This window comes from Sciurus carolinensis, chromosome 2 (assembly GCF_902686445.1).
Source record: "Sciurus carolinensis chromosome 2, mSciCar1.2, whole genome shotgun sequence".
In the NCBI taxonomy this organism is placed as follows: Eukaryota; Metazoa; Chordata; class Mammalia; order Rodentia; family Sciuridae; genus Sciurus; species Sciurus carolinensis.
In genome coordinates, this window is record NC_062214.1 from 53,918,070 (window position 1) to 53,931,899 (window position 13,830).

Below are 13,830 nucleotides of genomic sequence, written 5' to 3' on the forward strand. Positions count from 1 at the left end.
ACCTCAATCCTCCTGCCCCAGCTTCCCAAGCCTCTAGAATTACAGGCATGTGCCACTGCACCCTGCTGTCTTGGATATTCATTCCTGTCTCTGCATGACATGCTCAATCTTTTTCCTGAACATGCTATTTTAATGTCCTTGTTTTAGTCCTATCACCTCAGTCATTTCTGGGTCTGTTTCCCTTGATTTTTCTCATCTGGGTCATATTTGCTAGTCTTTTTGCATGTCTGGGTTGTTTTTGTTTTGCACTGCTGGGGTTGAAACTGAGGGCCTCACATATGCTAGATAAGTGCTCTACCACTGAGCAACAGCCCCAGCCCTCGTCTGATAATTTTTTATTGATTTGCTAGACTCTGAATTTTACCTCTTTGAGTGCTAGATATTTTCATATTTGCATAAGTATTCTTTAGCTTTATTCAGAGATGCAGGCAGATTACTTGGAAACAGTTTAGACTTTCAAAGTTCTTTTGAACCTTAAGTAGATCCAGAGCAGCCTTTAGTCTAGGGGTAATTTGTACCATAATGATTGAAATCTTTCTGCATATTGTATTGAAAGTTCCACGTGTTAGGATTTCCACTTCATCTGGTAGAAACAAACTACTCCTACCCTATGTGAGCTTAGAAAATTGTTCCATCTGTTCCTTTTAAAAGGTTTAAATCCTCAGTTTCCTCACATGTATGCATTGACCATTGCGTAGTCCAAGACTTGAGAAGAAACCCTCTGGAGAATTCTATGTAGCTCTCATTTCTGCACTGTCCTGTAGTCTCTAGCTGCCTTTACCTCCTTGGACTACCATTTCTTTTTTCTTTTCTGTTTTTGATACATGGGATTGAACCCAGGGTCACTCAACGACTGAGCCACATCCCCAGTCCTTTTTTGTATATTATTTAGATACAGGTCTCACTGAGTTGCTAAGGGCCTCACTAAGTTGTGGAGGCTGGCTTTGAATTCATGATCCTCATGCCTCAGTCTCCCAAGGTGCTGAAATTACAGGTGTGTGCCACCATGTCTGGCTATGAACTACAATTTATTTATTCTTCAAGTAAACTACTGAGCTCTGTCTTGTGGTCTGGAAATTGTCTCTGGTCTATAGGTTGGAACAACTAATCTCACCTTGTTACCCTTTCTAAGTAATCACAGTTGTGAGCTACCTAGAAACAGCCCCATGTCCAATGTCTAAAAACTCTTGTTTCTTATATTTTGTTCAGTGTTTTAGTTATTTGAGTCAGGGAGGTGAATTTGGCTAAAATAGCAATTTTTTTTTTTTTTTAGATTCACCTATATTGAATGTGTCAATTCATTCCTTTCTATTCCTGAGTAGTGTTTGATTATATGGAAGTTCTGCAGTTCATTTATTTAGTGTTGATGGACCTGAGTTATTTCAAGACCGTTATGAAGAAAATGTTATAAACAGTTGTGTGTATAGATGTATTTTCATTTGTCCAATTTTTTTTTCCCTATGTTGTCTAGACTGACTTCAAATTCTTGGGTTAAGTGATTCTCCTGCCTCAGCTTCACAATTATCTGAAATTATAGGCACAAGTCACCTTACCTGGACTGATTTGTCAGATTTTTGAAAGATGCAGCATATATTTATTTGTGTATTTGGTGCTTGTGATTGAGCCCAGGGCCTTGCACGTGCTAAGCACACTCTTTACTACTGAGCCACACCCTCAACCCGGATTTGTTAAAATTAAGTTTCTTTTACTAGTATTGATGTTATATGCTTGCTTAGAAAGGATTTTTTTAAATTATCACTTAAGGTACATGTTGGGGTCTTTGGTTATTTTATTGGGTCACAGTAAAAGTGGGTATCCTAAAGTTGCTTCAATTTTTCCAGAGCCACAAGTTTTACTTGTAGTCACTGTCAATGTTTAATACCCCAGCTTCCAATCACTCCTCTTCCTGTGAGTTAGAAAACAGAATTGTGTTTATAGATTAATGGTTCTCTTAGTTTGAGGTCTTAAAGTAAATGGAATTTAAGACATATCAACTGCTGATTTTTAGCCTCACATTTTTGCTTCCATAGTCAATACTGTCTTTGCTTGAAATTACTAGAATTCTAAGTTTTGTGAAAATATTCTATATGTTTTTGTTTGTTTGTTTACACTGCCAGGAATTGAACCCAGGATTTCATACCTGCTAGACAAGTACTCCACCACTGAGCTTCACCTCCTGCCCCAAAATACCCTGTGTGTTGAACTTTATATAATCTCTTATAAGAATAAGAAACATAATGGTGTGTTTGATAACTGTAATAGATATAACTGGATATAACTTCCAGATTATTGACTATTAAATTATCATATTTTTAATTACCATCAGCTATTATCTTAATGAATTTTTTGTCTTAGTTTCTAAAATTCTTCTTATATATTACAGAGTGGATTATAATTGTCCTATGGATTATTCTAGTCACAGGACTTTTGGGGGAGGATCCTGCACAGTATTTCCTAAAAAGAAATTCCCAGAAATTGACTCCTGAGACCCATCATAATAGAGCTTTTTTTTTCTTTTTCTTTTTTCTTTTTTTTGGCACTAGGGATTGAACCAGGGCGCTTAACCACTGAACCACATCCCCTGCTCTTTCTAATTTTTTTTTCATTATTATATTGAGAAAGGGTCATGCTGAGTTGCTGAGGCTGCCTTTGAACTTGTAATCTTCCTGCCTTGGCCTCCCAAGCTACTGAGATAACAGGAGTATGCCACCACACCTGCCTCATTGGTTTTAATAACGTTCTTTTTTAATTTCACCTTGAATATTGAGGAACATACTGTTCTAGTCACTTTTTAGAAAACAATAATAGAGCTATTCAGTTCTGTGGTTGTTAGTCTACACATGCCACAATGTCTTATTAGTAGTTAGCTTGATGTGGTCAAATAGTATGAGGTTAGGTAGCTGCCACTTTATTTCTGCCAATAGCAGAGCCTTTTTCTGCTAATATACACTCACAGGCATTCAGAGGTAGTGGTAAAGAAAGCAGGTGCTAGAGGGGCAATAAGTTTCACTTTTTTTTTTTAATAAGTTTGACTTCTGAGTGAAGATCATTGGCTGGAAAAGAGGAGAAAAAAGAAAGGGAGAAGAGTATGATACTTTTCAAACTATTTTTTAGATGGAGTATTTGTTTTAGCAAATAATATGCTGCTTTCTAGATTTTGGCCTATAGACTGACTTAGCAGTGCTATGAACAGGCACCTTTTAATGAACATACTAGTTATACACAGTGAGGGACATTTAACTTCTTTATGTAATAAAGATGAAGAGGATATGGTCTAGGGGTGTAGCTAAATGGTACAGGCACTTGCCTAGCGTGTACAAAGCCCTGGGATTTTATCTCCAGTACCATTAAAAAAAGGAAGCTGAGCATGGTGGCACTGTCTGTAACCCCAGTGGCTCAGGAGACTGAGGCAGGAGGCTCACTAGTTCAAAGCCAGCAATTTAGCAAGGTCCTAAGCAACTTTGAGACCCTGTCACAAAATTTTAAAAATGGCTGGGGATGTGACTCAGTGGTTAAGCACCCCCTGGGTTCAATCCCCGGCACCAAAAAAAAAAAAAAGAAAAAGAAGAGGAACAGGATGATCTTGATAAATCTCACAATAATAATTCTATAGTAAAAGTAGTATGACATGTCTGGGGAAAGGAAAACGTTAAATATGAGTGGGATAGTGAATTCCTTGCCAGAGACATAGGAAATCATAAAATTTATGTTATTTGTTTTTCATTTAGGAGAGAAATCATTGGGATGGGGGTATAGCCCAGTGGTAGAATACTTACCTAGCTCCTGCATGACCCTGGATTCTATCCTCAGGACCACAAAAAAAAATTAAATAAGTAATTACAGAGGGCACAATGGTGTGTTCCTGTTGTCCCAGCTACTCTGGAGTCTGAGGCAGGATAACCTAGCAGCCTGGGCAGCAAAGCCAGTCTCAAAACAAGAAAAGTAATTTTTTTTTTTTTTAATATTTTTTGTTGTAGATGGACACAATACCTTTGTTTTATTTATTTATATATGGTGCTGAGGATCAAACCCAGTGCCTCACACATGCTAGGCAAGTGCTCTACCACTGAGCTACAACCCCAGCCCAAGAAAAGTAATCTTACTGAGTATCTTATTAGGTAACTCTTCTGAGGGTTCTGTGTCTGAATCCTTCTGAAAATAAAAAGTTTTCCTCAACCACATAGACTTGAATTGATTGGGGTGTAACAATTTTTACTTTTTGTAGTTTCACTATAGATTTTTATGTTCATTGTAGAAATATTAATAGTTTCATTATGGGATGTTGCCATCAGCCCTGCTAAGAATATTGTACATGTATGATCCATGCAGATGTTGTGTTTTCAAAATCTGACTTGATTCTGAATTCTAAAACACATCTGATCCCCCAAGAATTTGAATGAATAAGGGATTATGGAACCAAACTCCTCCAACCCCTCCTTAGAGGTTCTGGATTGGGGCCTATACCTTTTGTTTACAAACTGGTACTGTAAATATTTTTAGCATGGAAAATGAGAAAATGAAGTCTGACTGAATTCATGATTTTTACCCCTGGTTGACCAGGAGTACTTCTCAGAAGCTAGTTTTCCTCCTTTGTCATCTCCTGCTCCTCTTCCTGAAATCAGTCATCTGAATAAAAAGACTGGTTTTGTCTTTTTAAAAACCTCCATCTTGAAGAGATGGGATTTAGGAGACCTGAGTTCTAATAGTTGTTACTCTCTTCTACCACTTGTTCTGCAATCATCAGACCTCATTTAGCCTCTCCATGTCTCAGTTTTCTCAACTAGAAGGAGGAGTGTCAAACTGGTTCACATGACTTACATGTTCATACAATTCCATGATTCAGAGAACAGCAAATATTCCAAATGTGTCTTAGAAAATGTCCATGTTTTCTTTTTTTCTTTGTGGAAGATGTTGTTAATATACTGATATAGTATGTCATATTCATTGCAATTCCAGAAAAATAGTGTCCTGGCTATTAACATGGATTTAGAAAATAGTTTATTTTTAATTTTATTTATCTATTTATTTTTGTTGCTGGGGATTCAACCTAGGGCCTTGTGCATGCTAAATATGTGCTCTGCCACAGAGCTACACTTCCAGATCCTTAAGCAGTAGTTTTGAATAGGCAGTACTTGCATATAGTAAAACTTTAAAACCATGAAGCTATATATTAGAAAGTATTTCCCTCCACCCTGACTCCTGGTCTCCATAGAGGCAGCCACTCTTTCCAGTACTTATGTATCCTTCCAGAGATGCTTGATAAGTAAAATAACTTGTGTGTGTGTGTGTGTGTTGTGTGTGTGTGGTGTGTGTGTGTATGGTACTGATAATTGAACCCAGGAGTGTTCTTTATCCAAACCATATCCCCAGACCTTCTTTATTTTATTTTATTTTATTTTATTTTGAGACAGGGGTGCATTGAGTTGCCCAGACTGACCTTGAACTTGTTATCCTTCTGCCTCAGTGCTTAAAGTAGCTAGGATTACAGGCATGTGCCACATATACAGCACGTATTATTTTTTAATTAAAAATTGAGCCTATATTGTATATATTTTTATAACTTTTGTTTTGAATTTACATTGTGAATGTTTTTTTCCAGGCCCATATTTTCAGGTCGTATATTTAAGATTCTCTGTAATCTGACTTTAATATACTTTATCAGATTTCTCTAGTATTTTTCAGCACCATCCTTTCTTTCATTCTTGAACTATTTGCTTTGGGGTGCATTTATCCTCTACTTTTACCAATTCTCTAGTCTTGATCCAACACACTTAGCTCACATGTTATTTCCTCACTTGAAATGCCTTTCTGTTGTTCTGTCTGCTTATTCAAGTCATAAAAATTTTAGGGTTCGTGGAGTAATGAAAATTTAGTAAGACAGGCTGGTCTTCATGGCTTGAGTATGTGACTGACAAGCTGTAGAACTCCGAAGAAGTCTTCTCTCTGAGAGTTTTCTCAAGTATAAAATGAAGGAGTTAAATGTTGTTGACTATCCCGTTTGTCAAGGACTAAGTATTGTAGAATATTAAGTTCTAAAGAAGTTCAGAAGCAAAGATACATTATGGTCACTGTTAATGTCATGTGGGTGCTATTGAATTTAAGCTAAATAGTTGTGAAACCCAAATGAAATAGTTTACATGAAAAGTTCTGAAAATAATACATTATTATAGAGGTGTAACTGGTGTTTTAGCAAACAAAATGGAGCAGGGTACTTCAGGTAAGAGGAGTACTGTTCTGGGATGCTGATGGTTTACTTATTACAGTATTTTAAAGAATGTCTCAGAATTTCAGCTGCCCTAAGAATACTACTTGATGCTTTTAAATTGATACTACTCTCACTTGCTTTCCTGAATTGGGATAATGGTGGATCTGATTTTTTCTCTTTTGTTCCTACAGCTGTATTATCAAGTCCTAAATTTTGGAATGATTGTCTCCTCGGCACTAATGATCTGGAAGGGGTTAATGGTAATAACTGGAAGTGAAAGTCCAATTGTAGTGGTGCTCAGGTAACAATTTTTCTTTTCATGGCATGAAATTGCATTGGGAAAAAAATTGAGATATTGAATAACTTATCTCAATCCCTTAGAAAAAACTCTTTCCCAGAAAAGGGCCCGGAAAAAAAATTAGTTACTATTTCTCAATTGTGAGAAATTCTCACCTTGTCAGGCACTCCTGTCAGAACCTCAGAGGGCCCATGACCTTTCTATTGAAAGGTTATTATGTGAGCTTTATTTTTGGCACATCCCTTAAGAAAGTTTCACAGTACTTTATTTTCCCCAAATTCTGTCTTTCGTTCCTCACTTTGACAATTTAGTTAGTTCATTAGATTTTATAGTACCTCTACAAATTAGTTTTTATGCAGAATGTTCTTAGTGTCAGTACAGAAGCATTACTAATTATTTCCTTATTTTCTGTTGACCTTTAAATATCAGTTCTAAACTAGACTTCAAGAAATTTGAGGTATGAATGCTATCTTCTAAGCTGACAGATAAATTTCTTTTTCCACACTCGTATTTTCCCTGTGTTCGTACTTATACTCTTAGTGATTTTAAAATCTAACTTAGGAACTCATTTTTGAAGAATCATCAGTTCTGTAATTGAATTGTTATATTCTATCTTATTTTAGGCTTAATTTTTTAATCATCTCAGATCCTTTCTGGAAATAATAGAGTATAACTAGAGAATAAATAGAATCATTAACATTATCTGGAATCTAGATAATAGTACATTACTCTCTTTTCTTAACCACTTTATTGAGGTACAGTTGACATTAAAAAAGCAGTACTTTTTTTTTTTTTTTTTCCTTTTTATTTTTTGCAGTACTAGGAATTTGGACCCAGGGACACTCTACCACTGAACTACATCCCTACCCCCGCCCCCGTTTTTTTTTTTTTTTTGAGATAGGGTCTTGCTGAGTTGCTCAGGCTGCCCTTGAACTCAATGATCTTTCTGCCTCAACCTCCCAAGTTGCTGGGATTACATGTGTGCACCACCACAGTCAGTATAACATTATTCTTATCAAGATGAATTTGACTCTTTCATTTTCATGCTGTCATACTTCCAAGTTGGAGACATTAGGTCTCTGCTTTATTTTTATTTTTTGGTACTGTGAATTGAATTGAACCCAGAGGCACTTTACTGAGGCATATCCCCAGCCCCCTTATTTTTTTTGAGACACAGTATTGCTAAGTTGCTGAGACTGGTCTCAAATTTGTGATTCTGAGTCTCTGGGATTACAAATGTATGCCACTGTGCTTGAGTAGGGTCTTTGACTTTTTTTTTAACCCTTATTTTATTGATTTATTTTTATGTGGTGCTAAGGATTGAACCTGATGCCTCACACATGGTAGACAAGTGCTCTACCACTGAGCTATAACCCCTGCCCCCAGGTCTCTGATTTTTTTTTATCATACCTTACTTATACTTGTACCTTAATTCTATCCTTATTAATAATCAAATGCAACTATGATTTTAGAGATCCAAAGAAATGTTTGGATCTTGTTAGCCAGGAAAGCCTTTAATGTATTATTCTGTGAGTATAAAGACTTGATCTCTGGCTCTTCGATTGTCCAACTACAGCCTTGGCCAGTCACTTATTCACTGAACCATAGTTTCCTCATCTGTGAAATGAAGGTTAAAATTTCTTTTAAAAACGAAGTGAAGTTTAGACCTGGGGATGATGTCATAGGACCTCTCCATTTCTGAAGTTATGTGCCCTTTAATACCCAGCCTTGAATTCAGTAAAAGAGCTTCAATTTGCAAAGTATTCAAACACCAACAGAAAGAATCTATACTAATTGGCACTCTGGGGAAAAGGTATAGAGAAAGGGCCAATGGAGGCTTCTTTTGGAGAATCTTTTGGGACTATTTCAGATTTAGTTCCCTTCAGTGGAGGTGTTTAAGGACAGTCAGTCTCTAAACTGAGATTATTGGAGTAAAAATATTGGTGATCCTCAAAGTAGCCTATTCCTGCTGTAACTGAAAATTTTGTATTATGAGTTGGTACTTAAAAGCCACATTTGGACACTTATTTGGTAGTTAGGGTGTTTATATACTGAGCTTTTTGTTTGCCAATCTGGGATCAAGAAAAGAAATTAAGAGAGACCAGGTTATATTAGAGAAGACTCTGGTCAAGACTAGAAGAAAAAGTAGTCATTAGAGAAAGGTAAAAAATTAAAAAAAAAAATTTTTTTTTTTTCCTGTGCTGGGAATTGAGCCCAGGAACTTACACCTGTGGGGCAAGTGCTTTACCCCTGAGTTACACTCTAGAGAAAGGTAATCTGTGTGATTGCAGGGAGACCAGGTAGGTTTTATTTTGTCAGGGTTTTTTGTAGCTTCAAGGAATGTAATTTTTACCTACAATTAAATATGTCTCAGAGGACTCAGGCTGAGAATCGGCTTTTAGGATTTTTGTGAAGCTTTGGAAATAAAAGAATATTTCCATATTATTGACTTTATTAACTAAAATTTCAGGTAATGTTCAGAACTGAGTGTTTTCCTTTATGAAGCTGAACTCTGTTTTTAAAAATTAACCTTTTTTAATATACCTTCTAAAAAGTGGTTCCTCAGAAAATTAAAAATAGAACTTTTACATGATCCAACAATCCAACTATTGGCTGTACATCCAAAGGAAATGAAATCATATGTTGAAGAGACATCTTCAACTCCAGTGTTTATTGCAGCACTGTTCACAGTAGTCAAGAAATGGAAACAACTTAGGGGTGTCCATCAAGTGATGAATGGTAAAGAAAATGTGGTACATATATATGATGGAATTCTAAGTCAGGATGAAATCCTGCCATTTGCACGGATGGAGCTGATGGTCATTATGTTACCAGAAATGACCAGGCACAGAAAGACAAATGCTATATAATTTTGCTTTTATGTGGAATCTAATAAAATTGATCTCATAGAAATTGAAAGTAGAATACTGGATAGCAGAGGCTAGGTGAGTAGGGGGAGGGAAAGGTGGGGCAAGATTGATCTGTGGGTACTAAGTTATAGTTAGAAGAAATAAATTCTAGGGGCTGCGGTTGTGGCTCAGTGATAGAGCACTTGCCTACCACTTCGATCCTCAGCACCACATAAAAATAAAAATTTAAAAAAATGACCAAACTGTTTTAAAAATAAATAAATAACTAAATTCTAATGTCTCATTACATAGGGTGACCATAGATAATGTTAATGTATTCTTTTCCAAAAAGGCAAAAGAAAGAATTTTTAATGTTTTCACCATATGAAATAATAAATGTTTGAAGAGATATGTTAACCCTAATTTGAAGATTGTACAACATATACCCATATCAAAATATAACATGACACTGTATAAAATACATACAATTATATATGTTAATTAAAAAATAAAATTTATGATTGATGGAGTAAATTTAAAAGTATGATTAAATCAGATAACGAAGTTTGCTGATGATTCATTTAATGTTTAAGAAGTTTTCCCCAGTGCTGGGGTGGTGATTCAGTGGTAGAGGGCTCGTCTTGCACTGCAAGGCACTGTGTTTGATCCTCAGCACCACATAAAAATAAGTAAAGTTATTGTGTCCATCTACAACTAAAAAGACTTAAAAAAAAATATTTTTCCCCAACTTGGCATCATGGCACATGCCTATAATCCCAGTGCCTCAGGAGGCTAAGGCAGGAGGATCTCAAATTCGAGGCTAACCTGGGCAAGTTAGTGAGACCCTGTCTCAAAAAATAAAAAACATTGGAGATGTGGGCTCATTAGTAGAGAACCCCTGGGTTCAATCCACAGTACTGCAAGAAAAAAAAATAGAGCTTTCCCCAGCTTAATTCTTTTTAAAAATGTTTTAAAATTTGTTCTTTTTAGCTATGTATGACAATAGAATGTATTTTGACATATTATACATACATGGAGTATAACTTCCCATTCTTGTGGTTGTATGTGATATGAAGTTACCCTGGTCGTGTATTCATATATGAACACAGGAAAAAGTTATGTCCAATTTATTCTATTATCTTTCCTATTCCCACCCTTCCCTTTATTCCCCTTTGTCTAATCCAATGAATTTTTATTCTTCTGTACTCCTCCCCCAGTTTAATTCTTTTTGGTCCTCTTGGACTGGGAATATAGCTCAGTGGTAGAGCAGTTGCCTATTATGCACAAAGCACTGTGTTCAATCCCCAGCACCACAAAAAATAATAATAACAATGTTTAAATGGTCCTCTCACTACCTACTTTCATGCTTTAATTGCCATATATATCTGAATTTCTAAATCTTTGCTTCTTACCTGCTTACTTTACTGATGTCTAGACTCTTTATTTTCACCCCATATTGAACATTTCCTTCTGGATGTTGACCACACTATACAAAATAAAAATGAAATACATCTCCTTTTCTCAAAACCTCTCTCTTATTTCTGCAACTAACACTGCCCTCTGTTCAGTTGCCAATGTTAAAAACCTAGGAGTCATTGTTGATTCTTCTGTCTCCCATATCTGATTGACCACCAAATTTGTTATTTTCCCTCTATCATTTTATAGTTCTCCCTGCTGTTTTTCTATTTTAGGTTGTCATCATTTCCTGCCTGGGCTGTTGTAGTGACCTTTCAAGAAATGCTTTTATAATCAGGAAAAACATTAATATATTTTTATTATAGGAAATGTTGAAAACATACAGAAAATTAGATGGAACTGTCACTCGTAATTCTGAAATATAATTATTAATGTTTTAATGTATAGTTTTTACATAATTGAGGGAATTTTCTATGTGCATCCTTTTCTCTATTTTTTTCCTCATTATTTGCCTACATCCATTTTTACAAAGAAGCGGATTGTTCTGTTTTGTTTTGTTATTAGAAATTGAACCCAGGGTCTCGCACATGCTAATAAGCAAGTCCTCTACCACTGAGCTTCATCCCCAGATCTTTTAATTTTGTGACAGAGTCTCACTGAGTTGCCCAGGCTGACCTCAAAATTGAGTTCCTCCTGCCTCAGCCTTTCCAAGTAGCTGGGGCTACTGGCCTGTGCCATTATGTTCAGCTACAAAGAGTTTTTAAAATAGTTACCAAGTGTTCAGTTATAGTAACAACTAACCGTTCAATTATAATAATAATTTGGAAAGCTATTCTCCTAATCTATTTTCTCATCTTTTCCAGTTTGCTTATTAATTCAAAAAAATTTGTCTTCTATAATGTAAATACAATTATGGTATTTCCTGCTTAAAATTCAGAGGCAATTTAGCTCAGCAAGAGTGGATTATATGGGCTGGGGAGATAGCTCAGTTGGTAGAGTGCTTGCCTTGTTAGCACAAGGCCCTGGGTTCGATCCCCAGCACCCAAAAAAAAAAAAGAGTGGATTATATGAAACTTATTTAGATCAAATCTTACCTTTCTCATTTTATTGATGTATAACTTCTTGGGCTTTTGTAAGCATCAGCCTCCTATCTGTAAGTTGGGATATTAATAGTACCTATATCATAGACTTGTTTGAAGAATTGCCTAAAAAAGACTTAAAATAGCACTTTGTATACAAGTGCCCAATAAAGATGAGTGATTCAACCAGAGCAGCTCAGCTTTATCTGTTTTATTTACATACTTTATCAAGTAAGGTTTTATTTGAAGTAAAGGTATCACTAATTTTAAAAATTAATCAAAGTAAAACTTGAAAATTTTGGTGACTAGAATATCTTCTCTAATGTTTTCACCAGACACAAATTCCTCTGATTGAATATTTTCTGAAGAAGATAACTCAGGGAACCTGAACAAGAGCTGTGATAACAAACATGTATAGAAACCCATGTTCTTAGCGATTTCTAAATTGTTGTACATGGAATCACTGGGAATCTGAAAAATGATACCTGCCTCCTATTCCCAGGCATTCAGGTATAAATGGTTTGGTGTATGAACTGGGCATGGGAATTTCTTTAAAGTTCCCAGATCATTCCAGTGTGTAATAAAATTTGGGAATCACTTTCATTATCCCCTTATTTAGAGGGAACTGGAGTCTTCAAGTAAAAATTTTTGTACTTGGTATTATTCCTGCCCTCTACCCTGGTACTAGTAGTTGAATCTAGGGGTGCTGTACCACTGAGCTACATCTCCAGCCCTTTTTATTTTTATTTTTGAGACAGGGTCATGTTCAGTTGCCCCGGCTGGTCTCAAACTTGTGATCCTCCAGCCTGAGCCTCCCAAGTTGCTGGAATTACAAGCGATTACATGTGTCACTGTATCCAACAATATTCCTATTTTGAATTTTATTTTCTGCCTACCTATTTTAGTCTTACTACAAAACTATTGAAATTAAAACTGAAGCTTGAGTTCCTGAAATAAACTGATGTGCTACTTCTTCATAGAGATGGGTTAATTAGTGCAAATATCTTAGGACCTTATCAGAACTTGGTGAGAGTCAAGACTATGCTCTGTAGAAGTTTCTCTTACTTTTTACCATAGAATTAAGTAAAAATCTCTACTTTTTCTTTTTTCATGTTTCTTTTTTAAAAATAAATAAGTAAATTGATAATACAGTGTTATCTCTGTAGCTGACAGTTCTTTGACTGATGAGCTCTTTTTTCTCCATGACAGGTTGAGCCCATAGGTCATCTTGAGCTCTGTCTTTAAAATGGCAAAAGAAGATCCATTTCTCATTTGAATATTTGAATATTTCAGTGTTTTCAGATGAAGTGAGAATAAGGGCAGTGTTTTAAAGTTCATTCTTTTATATTCTGTTTGTCCTTTGAAATTTAAAAGGTTAAGGAATTAGTAACACTGCCCTTTTCAAGACTTAAGCTCCATTGAATAGAAATGCTTGAAATGGAACTAGTTAGTGAAGGCTAATAATTTTTGAAATACTTTATTAGTCCCAGTCATGCCAAAGTCGTATGTATGCCCAGGTCATTTGCCAAAATCAGAATGTCTGGGAATGGGAAGCAGGCATCTTTTTTTTTTTTTAGAGGTCCCCAGTGATTTCAATGTAAATTTTGGGAATATATTTTGAGAAAATATGAATTTTGGTGAGATAGTTGTTAAAGTGTTGTGTATAATAAAAGGTTGATACTTTTTATTTACTATGTTGAATATCTAATTTAAAAGTAAATATAACCTCACACTTTTTCTTTCCCTCCCAGTGGCAGCATGGAACCTGCATTTCATAGAGGAGATCTTCTCTTTCTAACAAATCGAGTTGAAGATCCCATACGAGGGGGAGAAATTGTTGTTTTTAGAATAGAAGGAAGAGAAATTCCTATAGTTCATCGAGTCTTGAAGATTCATGAAAAGTAGGTACAAACTATGTCTTTCTTGGTTTTGGGTTGTTTGTTTGGAGGACTAGGGGTTGAAACCAAGGGTCACTTGGTTATT

General features: G+C 35.7%; 1 protein-coding gene across 5 annotated transcripts in view; it reads left to right on the forward strand.

Moving 5' to 3' along the window:
* Nucleotides 1-13,830, forward strand: part of Sec11a (SEC11 homolog A, signal peptidase complex subunit) — a 37,676-nt gene that overhangs the window by 11,005 nt on the left and 12,841 nt on the right. For all 5 annotated transcript variants that reach the window (XM_047541756.1, XM_047541758.1, XM_047541757.1 and 2 more), the window contains exons 2-3: nucleotides 6,397-6,506; nucleotides 13,599-13,748. In XM_047541756.1, coding sequence (XP_047397712.1) covers nucleotides 6,397-6,506; nucleotides 13,599-13,748 — 260 coding nt within the window. The remainder of the gene's footprint in view (nucleotides 1-6,396; nucleotides 6,507-13,598; nucleotides 13,749-13,830) is intronic.